This window comes from Trichogramma pretiosum, unplaced genomic scaffold (genome assembly GCF_000599845.2).
Source record: "Trichogramma pretiosum strain Unisexual culture from Peru unplaced genomic scaffold, Tpre_2.0 scaffold23, whole genome shotgun sequence".
Classification (NCBI taxonomy): Eukaryota; Metazoa; Arthropoda; class Insecta; order Hymenoptera; family Trichogrammatidae; genus Trichogramma; species Trichogramma pretiosum.
The window spans coordinates 289,669-304,144 of record NW_019641629.1 but is presented as its reverse complement, the minus strand read 5'-3'; the positions used below and the strand labels follow the sequence as shown (position 1 = coordinate 304,144).

The following is a 14,476-nucleotide window of genomic DNA, read 5'->3' as shown; positions in this document are numbered from 1 at the left end:
GAATGTTTGAAAATCGGAATATTGAAAACGGAACGTAAAAAATTCGGAAAAACAAAATTTCGGAATGAAAAAATTTCGGAAAAATTAAAATTCGGAATCCACAAAATTTTTAGTGGGGAATTTTATAGCCTACATTTTCCACTTTGCGCTTTTTTCGCGCCATGCGATAAACATTCTAATCAGCGACTCGATCGTGGCTTTCGTGCCGCAAAACAGAGCCACGTGCAGCGGCGAGTTACCAAATAAATCCTGTGCGTCGATCTGGATGTCGTCAACAATCTTGAAAAATTGCTCGAGCCAAGCGTCGTCCTTGTCTCTCATGGCAACGATGTGCAGAGCCGTATATCCAAGCGCGTTGGTCAAATTCTAATCGGCCCCCCTCTCCAGTAGATACCGGGCCATCTTCTTGCCGTCTGCTTCCAGAGCCAAGTGCAACGGCGTATTGCCCGACTTGTCCTTGGTGTCGATCGGCACCGTCCGCTGGATATCATCGCAGATCACTAAAAACCACTCCATTAAGTCGTCGTCTATTTTTCGCGATGTAATGTGGTGCAGAGACGTCGATCCCTCCTCGTTGACTGCGTTTGGATCTGCGCCTCTCCTCAGCAGCCATTCGGCCTTTTTCTCTTGGCCGTTGTGCAGAGCCGAGTATTTCCCGTCTTATCCCGGGGGTCGATTATCACCTTTTCGTTTTCCTCTTCGGCGATCTCAAAAAATCGATCCAAAAACCGCACCTCGTCGAGACTCCCCTGGCAAACGACGTGCAGCGGCGTCAGACCTTCCGCATTGGTCAAATCTTGATCAGCCGCGTGTCTCAGCAGGAACTCCATCGCGTCCTCGCGCTCGTGCGTCGGAGCTAGGTGTAACGGCGCGTTACCCATCTTATCCAGGGCGTCGATCGGCACCGTTTCATTCAGGTCCTCGGCGATCTTGAAAAATTCGTTCACCATGTAATCCTCAACTAGGCTGCACTGGCTGATCAAGTGCAGCGGATTCGATCCGTACGCGGTGGCCAAACTCGGATCGGCGCCTCTCAGCAGCAGATACGAAGCTTTCCGATTTATCCCGTTGCCCAGAGCCAGATGCAGGGCCGTGTCGACCGACTCGTCGCGGGCGTCGATCCGGCCCCTGCGACGCAGCTCCTCGCGGTGATCTCGACGAACAGCTCCGTATCCAGACGCTCGCGGAGCAGGCTGATCCAGTGCAGAGCCGCGTCCTTCCGTTTTTGTCGGTCTGACTCGGATCGGCCCCTTCTCGCAGCAGCACCAGGGCCGTCCGCTTCCTGCGTCTCTTCAGCTCCCGCAGCAGCGGTGAGTTGCCCTCCTTTCTCCGGGCATCGAGCTCTATCGGTCGATTCGCTCTCTCGACGTGCTTGAAGAATAGCCCCATGAAGTTGTCGAGTTTCTCGCTGTCACAGATAACGTGCAGAGCCGTGGATCCGTCGTTGCAAGCCGAATTAGGACAGGCGCCTCGACTCAGCAGCGACTCGGCTCTCTTTCCTTGGCTGTAGTAAGCGGCCAGATGCAACGGCGTCCAACCGAGCTTTTCCCTGGCGTCGATATCCAAGCTTTGCCCTGTTTCCTCTACAATCTTGAAAAAATGCTCCATGGTTTCGACGTTGTCGTCTTGTCCGGCGCTCGCGACGTGCAGAGGTGTCCGTCCCTTGTCATTGACCAATCTCGGATCAGCCCCTCTTCTCAGCAGCCACTTGACCACCTTCTCGTTTTTGGCGCGCATGGCCCAGTGCAGCGGCGTGTCACTGTCCGATCGCAGTACAGAGCCAAGTTCAACGTCGTGTTGAGCTTCTCCCGCGTGAGGTAGTTGGGATCCTCGTCGAGGTAGTTCGCCTCGAATCTGTCGTATATCGCGAAGAGTTCGCCGATCAACGATCCGCCGTGTTCGATGGCTCGATGCACTGCCGTGGTGCGCATCGTGCCGTCTTCGTCCAGTTCGGGCTCGTCCTTGTAGCCCGTCCCGATCACGAATTCGATGAGTTTCCTCGTCGGTGCCGCCTCGACCACATCGCCATCGGCCGACTTGGCGATCTCCGAGAGTAGCCAATCCATTCCTAATATTTATCATTCCGAAATGTGAACATGGCTCGCTAAATCGCTAACGCCGATCCATCGCTTAAGTGGGGTACGGGTAGGGTTTTGACTAAATTTCAAAAAAAAATTTTTTTTTTTTTTTTTGAACATACAGTAAATCGAATTGACATATAAATCATACACATAATTAATAGTTATTTGAAGAATATTCAGTTAAATTTTCAGCCCAAAATACTGAAAAATAAGCTGGCTACAGCAAATTTTCACATGCAACGTAAACAAAATCCGGTGGACACCATCACTCAAAATCTACTCGACCGATCCACTTCATATTTTATACACTATTTAAGTAGATAATATATGAGGTAATGACGTCGAGATAATTTAACTTTTTGCATTTTTAAATGTTTTTTACGAACAAGTACGATGAATTTTTGCCTTCATTTTGACGAAAAAGTCATTTTTCTGTTCAAAATGATGCCAAAAACTCAAAAATCATATCTCGACGTCATTACCTCATAATTTATGTAGATAAATAGAGAAAAAATTTGAAAAGAATCGGTCGAGTACACGGAGAGAAAATGTACGCGATTGAGGGGGGACCTGTAGTAAGCAAAAATCGCTGGAACACTTGCCTAGCTCAATCGCTGGCTGTCCAGCAATGATCTCCGGAGACTCCACGGTAGGAGGTGCGAGCGGCCAAAGCGATTGAGCTAGGCAAGTGTTTCAGCGATTTTTGCTTACTACAGGTACCCCCTCAATCGCGTATATTTTCTCTCTGTGTAGATTTTCAGTTACAGTGTCCACTGCATTCGATCTTCTTTTCAGTTGTGCGAGAAAATTTGCTGTAGTTAGCTTATTTTTCACTATTTTTAGCTGAAAATTTAACCGAATGTTCTTCAAATAACCATTTATAATGTATATAATTTTTAGATAAATTCATTTTACTATGTGCTCAAAAAAAATTATTAAAATGCAGCTCAAAACCCATCGAACAAGACCCCCCCCCCCTTAACGGAATCACGTGGACCGAAAAAAGGTAAGCCTGTGTCTTTTGTCACACTCGCCTCCGTAAATACAAAGTTAAACTTCAAATTAACTTTATACTTTGTGTAAACATTACCGAAATCTCTCTTTGCGAGGGCGACAATTGTGTGTTTACGCATGTAACAAGTACGCCCGTTCGCGTAAGCGACATACCTACACATAAGTGCGCATATTTCTGCTGCCGAGAAAAATTGAATGATCTCCGGAAACGATCGTCGGCTTGACAAAAAAAAATCTTTAAGTAGCCGTTACTGCTCGCTCGGAAAAAGTCTCTCTTTAATAGAGAAGGACAATATTTGCCAGAGGCCTATATGCTCTACGCCTTAGTGTCGAAGATCCTTTAACTATATTACGTATACGAAGCGATGATAAGTCGCTTCTCGTTCTAATCGCCGCTCGTCGTTTATGCTTTCCAGGAGCGACTGAGAGAGAGTAAGGAAGCGCCGCTTAGAGGTCAAATACGGAATCGGCTATATATAATGCAATGCTTTCTCCATTATATACACGATGGCCTGTCGTTCCATTGTTTTCCTGCTTGTATACGTTCGTATACGTACTCCACGAGCCAGCGTAAAAAATGATGTTTGCCTTTTTGATTTTGTTTTATGAGATGTCAACACTTTTATTGTCGCTAAACCTGGTTCCGGGAGTTTCGGAGCTCGAAACTCACTTTTCGCGGCACCGCTCGGTGTACAAGGCAGCCTCTTTCATCGAAAATGGAGAAAATTCAATGATATGCATCATTATCGCCGCTCGGTCGTCTCGAGTTCGAAAAAGATGGCGGATTATATCATTAAATTAGTTACGGTGATAACGCACTAATGTACCGGACAATGGCCATCGTGGACATTGATAAATAACAAAATGTATCACAATCCTGTAGTATTATATATCGTTCTCGTGAAAATGCATATTCAATATATCCTCATGAGGAGTCTTCATTCAGACAAGTTTCGAAGTAATAATTGCCTCGTTAGAAATGATACGCTAACGTACACGAATTCAAACGATATTGAACGTTTGGTTCTGGAGCAAACAAGTTTTATCATTATCTATTCCGAGTATAGATGAGCAGGACCATACGACCTTTCTGGTGAAATCAACTTGTGTGCGCCACTTGAAAATTTAACTGTCGCTAAAGACTTTTTAAATAGCCCTCGCCAACTCGCTTGACCCATAGCGACCCTCTCGAGTTTCCGAGTGCAATCGGATCCTTCAGATCCGGCGATTACGACGTTTTGTCTCTCGTTTCCGTATGCTCCGTAATCCGTAATATTGATTTTGAATACATGGGGGGGGATATTTACATGTATCAGGACATTTCCTTTTTAGATTAGAGAAATTTCCCTTCCTAATCGAATCAATCTATTGAATGTGATTCAATGCTCGATTTCGTTTTTCGTGTAATCGAGTTTTTCGAGTGAATGCCCGTTTACTGCGCGAGGATTAGCCAAAGATGGGTCGGATCGGCCATTTGAAGAAGATGGATGAAAACATGTTATTCTTATGTATTTTTTCCCGCTGAATCCGAATATCATAGTTAAAAGTCGCTCAAACTGCCCAAAAATTTGTTATAAACAAATATATTGCAAAATGAAAAAAATTTAAATTTTTCTACATTTTAGACACATATTTGTGTTCTTTGAGCAATTTTAAGCAAAAAGTGTCTCTTGAAAAATTTTCGAAAAATGAGTATTTACCGAGATATTGAGACTCGAAGAGGAAAAAATGCACATTTTTGGCCATTTTCAAATACCCATAACTTTTGAAATAACAACGTTAGATGGATTTTAGACCCGTCATTTGAAAGATAAAAACTTAATCTTTAAGGTGATACTAATATCAAACATGATTTATCATACTGGACATGTTTTTTTGCACTACAAACATCGGCGTTGCCACGTTCTGATGGCAATGCACATGTCAGTAGCATGCGTAACGCGGTTACACGCTCTGACACGCCGATGTTTATAGTGCAAAAAAACATGTCCAGTATGATAAATCATGTTTGATATTAGTATCACCTTAAAGATTAAGTTTTTATCTTTCAAATGACGGGTCTAAAATCCATCTAACGTTGTTATTTCAAAAGTTATGGGTATTTGAAAATGGCCAAAAATGTGCATTTTTTCCTCTTCGAGTCTCAATATCTCGGTAAATACTCATTTTTCGAAAATTTTTCAAGAGACACTTTTTGCTTAAAATTGCTCAAAGAACACAAATATGTGTCTAAAATTTAGAAAAATTTAAATTTTCTTCATTTTGCAATATATTTGTTTATAACAAATTTTTGGGCAGTCTGAGCGACTTTTAACTATGATATTCGGATTCAGCGGGGAAAATTACTTAAGAATAACATGTTTTCATCCATCTTCTTCACGTGGCCGATCCGACCCCTCTTTGGCTCCAGGACTAGATCTAAAATTGGTCTAAATAAAGTAAAAAAATGTACATGATGTATTATCATTAACAATACGAACTTACCTGATATTGAACCAAGTAGCTTAGAATATATTTGGAAAACTTAGTTAAATCACTGATGTGTTTACATATAATTACCACTTTGCCATCTTGCGTTCAATGCTACAACTAGATAACGAGATCTTTAAAGTTTTTCAGAAACTTCGATAGTTATAGTTTATTGTTAGAGTTGGTGATTTCCTTGAAAAATGTGCCTATTAATTTTTATGCAAATAATAACATCTTTTTTGGCAAAATATCGCATTCCATCGACTCAATTGACACAACTAATCATTCAAAATGTTTATCATATTTATCAAACTTATCTATTTTGATCTTATTTTTACACTTTGTTTGTTTCTCGACACCTACCAATCGGTGCTACAAAAGCTTTTTTAGGTGTTAGTTTTCATATTATTTACAAAGATATACAATTGAAATACATAGAATAAAAAATGTACTTGATTTGTAATTTTGTGTAGAATGAAAAAAAAAATAATCACGAAGCTTTTTTTTGAGACAAATGATTTTATAATGACGAAATTATTCAAATTTTAATACGTGTTTCTATAATGTAATAAAGCGAGTTCAAAAACAAGTAGACCATTTGAATCATGATACTTTTCATTGTGTAATAATCTAATAACATGCGCAACAGCTCAGATTTTTAGAATGATTGAAGAATAATTTAAATCAGTTCTTATTACTTTTTTACAAAATTTTGAAAGGATTAGTCGAGCTGCCATTTTTCATACCTGGCTCAAAGCGACGAAAATTCACGCTAACCGTCTGTTTCACGGCTCAATTATCAATCAAAGCTGAAACATTAACGATACATCGCGCCATTCGTTTATTCTTCATTATGTTTTGTCACGTACAAAACATACGAGAAACATCGACTAAGCGTGCCAAACGGTGAATAGGACTCGATTGTCTTTAAAGGAAAATCGGACGAGAAACTGAATGGGTTTTTCCTTATTACGAAAAAAAATAGAAGAAGTGAGTTATGATTTCATATTTTCAAGGACACAAACAACACTTGACATATATAAATACGTATGATTTCGACAAAAATAATCACAGGAACTTTGTTGGCCGCATCCGAGTACGTCGTAAGCGGCAATAAAATATCGATCATAAGAATGTCGCTTTGCAGTGAAGCGAGACACGCGTCTGCTCTCTGGGCGACACACTTCGAGGCAAGCTGACTTCCGTATATAGTTTTTCCAAAATGTACAAACATCGAAGTAGTCAAGTGTCGCACACTTGTGCAGTACGGAACGATAATATATGCGAGACGGCTCCGCACTTTGCGGAAGAAGACGCTTGACACTCGTCTTTCTTCTCTATGCTGTAAAGCCGCGCGCGTGGATGCAATACGAGGACGTCGTCGTCGTCGTCGTCGTCGTCTCTCGGACCGACTCGGATGTGTTTTGTCAGACATTATTCGGGAGATTTTTATACGAGCTTAAGAATTTACGTTTATATGCGTCTGCCGGGGCGCAGCAGCTACTTTGATGGCTTTCTGACAGAAATAGCTCTGCATTTCTTTTTCTTTCTCTCTCTCTCTCTCTTTCTTTTTTTGTAACATCGATTCTCTAGAGCAACATATGTCGATGTCGTTGGATGATAATAGTTTTACGACTTTTTGACAATTATCGCTCGATTGATATGTTTTGACGCGCATCCCACGTTCGACTCGGTCGATCGACAAATATTTATTTCTACCGTCGAAATTTTTACCGAAAAATTGAGTGATTAATTTATCTTAGCGTTGATGTATCGAAGCACTGACGTTAATTATACGGATTGGCCCTGGGGTGCTGCTGCTCGTTGTGTTTGTGTCAATTTTTGCATCGTTCTTTTCGGTTCATATTTCATGCGGACGAGTGGTGATCTAAGACAGCTTCTGACACACGACTCCTGGTCGAAAATTAGTTCGCCTTGACATTTCGTCTCGATCTGATCTGAGAGATTCGTATTCAAATTCGAATTCAAGCTCATAAGTCTTACCGTTCAATTAGTGGAGTGCTAAAAACGTTCGTGTACCTGTGGAATGAAATCGTAGTAAAAAAAGTTTACTGCTCAAGATGGCTCTTTTCTCAAAATATGTTTGCTGCTGCAATAATTTTGCAACTAACATGTGCTCGACATTTTATGACTAGTTTTGCTGATGATAAAATAATTCAAAATGTTTGAACTTATACACTCATTTTTACTTAGCCACTTGCAGTTTTACAGATATAGGTAATCGCCATCTACCGGTCGAAGGCTCAAAGTGGTGAAAACTGGTCTAACTTTGAAATAACTACCTTGTCCCTATGATATATGAGTACTTTCGCAGAGGCGAATCTTCGACGACTGCCGCAGGGAGTCGCTGTTAACCTAGTGTGTTCCCGCAAGTGACAAAACAGTAAATTGTCGATATATAGTTTCTTCTGATTATCCTTTCAATTAACAGATGGATACTTTAGTTTCGTTATAAAACTTTGTTAATATTTTGGCTCAATAATTTTTAATTTTTTTTTTCCTGATTCGTATTGGAGCCGGGATAGAAATAAAAAAAAAACAACAAAAGAAACATAGTCGTAACGAACCGAAGCTAGTTAGTTATCGTTCCCGAGACATCGCGTTGAACGCGGCAATTATAGATATATACAAGCTCGTCAGATCCTATCCATACAGCCGGCCGCTGTCACGCCTCGGGATAGTTTAAAAGAGAGTGAAAAATCAGAATTCCTCGCGCTCCTCGTATACATACACCTAGTTGCGTGAAATATGCATCGCGCACAAAAATTTTTGGCCGGCTGCATAGGCCGATGCAGATGCAGCAGCTACGAAAATATATTAGGTGCGTATCGCTCGCAGAAGAGAGAGAAAGAGAATTTCTTCTTTGGTGCAGTGGCCAATTAGGAGGTTTGAAAAGGCGCGTTTGTTGGCAGTCATCTGTCTATTCCTCCTTACCTATTTGGGGCCTCTTTACACGCGGCTGCGGCGGCTGCCGAGAGATATCTTATATTATACGACGACGAGGACGACGTGCACAGTAGAGAGGAAGAGAGATAGCGTCGATCGGGAGCGATTATCATCCGTCTATCTTAGGTTCTGCACTAGTGCTGCATAGTGGCTCGTTATAGAAAATAATGACAGGGCGTAGTACGGCACATAGAAAACATATATAATGCAGGCGCGTCCCTCCGGGTAATTATAGCGAAAGGGGTAATAATCGACGAGAACGAGGCCGCCGACTGCAGCGATCCGAAATCCGCCTCGCATTTTTTTACACGCGGGGCCTTCCGATCTCTCTCTCTCTCTCGCAGCTCGAATTTATGTACGTATCTACTATACTCGATCTTCGGATCTTTCGGATGGACCTATGAAAGCCGAGACGGCCGAGGCGCGCGTGTGCAAGGCGCACTTCAACTACTACCACCACCACTACTACTATACATTTGTTATTGCCACGAGCCACATGAGATAAGCTGCCGCAGCGATCCCGCCAAAAAAAAAGGGACCCGCGCCACCTTATCGAGCTTGTAGTAGCAGGCATGTAAATGCCCTCGAGCACATGCGTATATTATATACAGATCGCTCGACGATCTCTCTCTCGGCGCGGGCGGATGCAAAATTCGGATGTAGAGTCTTGAAATATCGCGAGAGGATCGATACCGAGAAATCTCGTATTTTATGTAATATATTGGATAACTCTGTCTCCCGTCGAGTTGGATTTTTTATTATTATTACGGCGCATATAACAACGATCGAAAAATGTCAATACCTTATGCTAATTATGTATCGTGCGTTTGCCAGTTTTTGATGGAGAGCATTAAAATTTTGAGGAATTCGCGTTTGGCATTAGCATACACACATCCTTGTGGGAGCAGTATATAGTCGCGCGCGCGACCCATTAAAGTTAAACGTCGAAAATGACGACGTATTTTGTGCACACATATATATATAAATTGATGAATGGCCCTCGATCGACGATGCCTCGATCACGGTCAATGGCAAAGTTATATATAAATATATACACGAGAGAGAAATATATCCACTTGCGACTGCGCGACGACGGATGTATATCTATGTCCGTACACATGTTACAGCGGAGTAAAGTCATTTCGTTCTTGGCAAACGTAAATAAAATAATACGAAACGTATATGTATAAAAGGCATCCGTGGATTCGCGCGCATACATCCTTATGTTATATAATACATACGGGCTTTATAGCGTGCTTCGAACGTCGCGTCGCTCGCGGGATCCATGAATAATCACTTTTAGCTCGATATACAAACGTTCGAATATAGAGGCCATTTGGATCGTTTACGCGTCCTAATGGTATTTGCTCAAAGGATCGCTGCTCGGCGCGACTATTAGTCCGGTATAACGTATACCTATTATTATGAGTATTGTACAAAAAATTGTCTCGTACGCGAGAGTAGTACTGGGCCCCGGAGAGGCGCGTGGCCCAAAAAGCTTATGTATAATAAATAGAAAATCTCAGCGTGAAGGCGCTACGTAACGAAGACAATGCATCAGCTCACGCATCGAGTGTAAACACGCGTACGTATACCCCATTAATGCTTCTTATTACGTAGCCATTGCCCTAAGTACGAAAACATACATACGTAATATATGCCATTGAGAAATAGTCGTGTTTCGTTCACCTTTTGTTAATAATGGATGATTATTATTATAATAATGGTATGGAGCGTGGTAGGAGCCGCCGAGATGGAGCCCGCGCGTACGTTTGAATGATTTATGAAGAGCTTTTATACGTAAGCGAAAAATTCATTTATCGCGGATGGACCGTTCTATGTATTGATAATTATTTCGAGGGGCCGCGTGCATATCGGCCTCCTAATTGACTTCGATGCGCCACTGCGATAGTTCGCTGAATTAGATGACGAACATGAAATACTTTTCACTGAATAATCTGACACATGTTTTGGTTTCGAAATGTTAGTATACTTTCTTGTCTGTACTCGCGAAAGAGGTACTGAACCAGTTCTTAACCTGGCGTTGGACTGAAAAGCTCATAACATCTGTAAAACTCATCTACTTTGATGCTGTCTTTAAAATTTCATCGAGTCTCGTCACCTAGCATTTAATGCTATTACAAGGCAATGAAATTTTTGTGATTTTTCAACAATTTCGGTTTACTCTAACGATAGGTGAGGAGTGAGTATAAAACCATGCCGCTCATTAATTCCATTAAATCCATCAAACTTATCTACTTTGATCGTGTGTTTACATAATTCCACTTCACCACCTAGCGGTAAATCCATTAACAAGCCGGTTACTGCGCACACGATGCGTACGAATCAAAATGAACTCTTTCTTCGCATCTATCGTGAGCAAAATTCATATCTATCAAAGTTGGCTATTCACATCGTGTATTTACGATTTGATCGTCTCTCTCCACCTTGCGTTCGATGCTACAACAAGACAATAAAACTCTTACAATGTTTCGAAAATTTCGACACTTTAGATTTTTTCTCAGAGTTGGTCAAAGATTTTATTGAAAAATTTGCGAACTTAGTCTTGAATTAAGAATCAGCCTGAACACGAGTAAGCCCCACAATTATGCCCGAACATAAAAAAACCAGGAAAAAACGTGAAAAGTTTTATTGTACACCGTGGAAAGTAGCTACTCTGATGGGAGTTTTCCTGCTCTTTCGATCTAGAATTATATTTATAAAAATCTTAAAAATAAAGTTTTTGAGAAAATCGTCTTTCTAGGTTTCCCGGCATTTTCCGGGTTAAAATTGAAAGTTTCGGGAAAGCTGAAGGAATCTCCCATTGAAACGATGAGTTACATTTTGAAACAAATTTTTACAATTGTTAAAAATCAAATAGCTTATAAGTTATAATATCTATTAAACTTATCTACTTTGATCGTGTGTTTATATATAATGGCCTCTGCGACACCTTGCGTTTAATATTACAACTAGAAAGCAACGGCAAATATAATTGGCATCCATTGAAATGTGAATAAAAATAAGTAAAAAACAATCACACTCAATAACTATTTAATTTTGTATTATTAATTTTTCGGGTATATCATAGGTTTAAACACTAACGTTAAATTTTATGAATAGGTGTAAAAATTATAATTATAAAAATTAAAATCAGCACTGATTTAGAAAATTCCTTTCGTGTAAGATTGCATGGGGCTATAATGAGTTCACTTACTTACAAACGAATGGCTCGGGTTTTCATGCAAATGAAATTTTCTCCATTTTCCGTACTTTCTTGTAGATTTAAATGCTTAATGCTAAATTTCGTGTTAATATTGATAGATATGAATCTGTGATGTGGAGTATTGTAACTTACGTGCGTTTTCCATTCAAAAATTATATAGAGCTAGTTTATGAAAAAAAAAAAAAAAATACAAAACGAAAATAACAAAAAAAGTCGAAATAATTCTTTTGGTATCGATTTACTCCCTACTCGAACGGCTCTAATAACCAACAGAACAATAAATGCATTAGAACGCGTACACGTCGTAAATAAGTATACGAAAGACAAAAACAGAAGAGGAAAGAAGAAGCAGAAAAAATAAGCCAAATCACGAAATTAATATCCATCATCTTAGGAAGGCAAAGCCTCCTATATATACAGCAAGGGCTCCGCAGATCTCGATTACAATAATATAACCACTCCTCGTTCTTGTACAGTACTCAATCAAAATCATGCTGCTGCTGCTTTTTACTTTGATCGTATTCCAGCGCGCACACGTCAAATATAGCTTATTCCGTTCGAAAAATCCCGAAATGCAGTGGCAGCGGCGGCGATCCGGCAAATAAATATCCTCCCTCGCACGAAATCTGCCTAAAGGTAGGCAATAACGTATACGTTCGTATGTGTTATAGTATATAGTACGTGTGTTTGTAAAAAATGTATATACACACGGCGCGAGAGAGCTGCGTATGGGCTGCGCCGTGCGAGTAAAGCACATATAGCATACATAATATACATACTTATTCCGGCGAAATAAAAAAGGCAAAACTCCTCTATACGCAAATACAATATCTGGCCTCTCTCTCTCTTTCTCTTCTCGCGAGTGGTAGCTTTTGTCTTCTTTGTGCGTCGGTTAATTCTCCCTCCCCCTCTCCTCTTTTTCTTTTTCCGCTGCTTCTGCTGCTGCTGCTGCTGCTGCTGCTGTTGCTGCGTATCTATCAACGTCGTCGCGGCTCATTTGCAAGACAATAGCCCTCCCGAAAAACTCGGGAGCCCGCGCGAGCGGGGCCACGAAAGATTAGCTCCGGAGAGAAAAAGAGATGCGTATCTCGCGTTCTCGGCTCCTGTTGCAGGTGGGTCCGTGCATATTCGCCACCGCCCAAGTTTCGTATATGCATAGGATACCAAGCTGCGAATTTCCGAGCTCAGGTGCATATTATACGATGATGCACCGCAGTAGCTGCACACACATACACACACACACACACACACACACGTATATAGGCGTATATAGAGAAAGAGAGAGAGAGGGACTATATAACCGATTCGACGGAGAGATGACTGTGGCACGCGTGCGCATCTCATATCTATACCTACTGCTGCTATACTACTCCTCGTGGTCTCCGGCATGTATGTAATTATATTATATGCTCGCGTATACACGTCGCGTTCGGGGCATTGTTTAAACGTATAATTTTGACAATCATGCCGATGAAATATGCCCGGTAGCCGCATCTCTCTCTCTCTCTCTCTCTCGAGACTCGTCGCATGCTTCTGCGAGTCTATACCAGCTTATATAGGTATGTAGCCGGGCGAATCGATCCGGCCGGATCGTCGACGAAGAGAAAATTACATGGGTATGCAAGCGCGCGGATGTACGAGATCAGAGAGCCACCCCACACACATTACACAGACAGACAGACAGGAGCACTGACACAGGAACGCGAATCGTTGCTTTTGCTTTTGAAAGAGAAAGAGAAAGAGAGAGAGAGAAAAATTCGATAAATAATTTTCGACCTATCGCTTGGAATCATAGTACGATCAAGGAAGATTTCAAATTTTGTCATTCAAAGACAAAATGTTTGAACTTATACACTCATATTTACTTTAGCCACTTGCAGTTTTACAGATAAAAGTAATAGCCATCTAGCGGTCGTAGGTTCAAAGTGGTGAAAACTGGCCTAACTTTGAAATAACTACATTGTCCCTATGATACATATGAGTACTTTCGCGGAGGCGAATCTTCGACGACTGCCGCAGGGGGCTCCTAAGCGTCATGTCTTAATCGGTAAGTTGTTTAAAATATACGACAGGTTCGACGTGAACTACGTCGACGAAAGAAGCATTTCGCATTTCTGTACGGTCTGCTAGGTTGACTGCCACAACGCCGTGGAAAAATTCATCGAGCTCGGCCAAGATCCCAATTGCTTGGTGTCCAAATCAGGTGACTCGCTGCTACGCTTGGGCTCTCGTTCTCAACACACATCGAGGTAGCCAAATTGCTGATCCAAATTTTGCCAACGAGAAGAAATCAACTCCTTTGCATTATATTTTCCCAAGAAGACTCGGCTTCATCGACTACCACGAAGACAACGACGACAAGGGTGACTCGATTAGAACAGTTTTCGAGATAAACGAAAAAAAAACATCTGCTGGTACAGGTCAACGCTCGAGACGAGTTCGGCTCTAAAACACGACTACAAGAAGGTGGCCGAACTGCTGCTGAGACGAGGTGCCGATCCTCATTTGGCCAACGAGGAAGGATCGACGCCTCTGCACGTCATTTGCCAAAGAAATCACGACGACGATTCGATGAAGCTATTCTTCGAAGTCAACGTTGAAGGCAATCAGCAATATTTATTATTTTAAAATGTTGCAGAATCCATTAAAATCCGTCCATTAAAATAAACCACGTTACGAATTTGTCCATGAAAAAATCCAAAATTACACGTGCAATACG

General features: G+C 41.4%; 1 protein-coding gene across 1 annotated transcript; it reads right to left on the bottom strand.

Annotated features, from left to right (window-relative positions):
• Nucleotides 1-366: 366 nt before the first annotated feature.
• Nucleotides 367-2,066, bottom strand: LOC106654555 (ankyrin-3-like). Its single transcript, XM_023459116.1, has 4 exons — nucleotides 1,813-2,066; nucleotides 1,195-1,759; nucleotides 684-1,139; nucleotides 367-624 (listed from the first exon to the last, which is right to left on the bottom strand). The coding sequence occupies exons 1-4, from the start codon at nucleotides 2,064-2,066 to the stop codon at nucleotides 367-369; spliced, it is 1,533 nt and encodes a 510-aa protein (XP_023314884.1).
• Nucleotides 2,067-14,476: the final 12,410 nt, after the last annotated feature.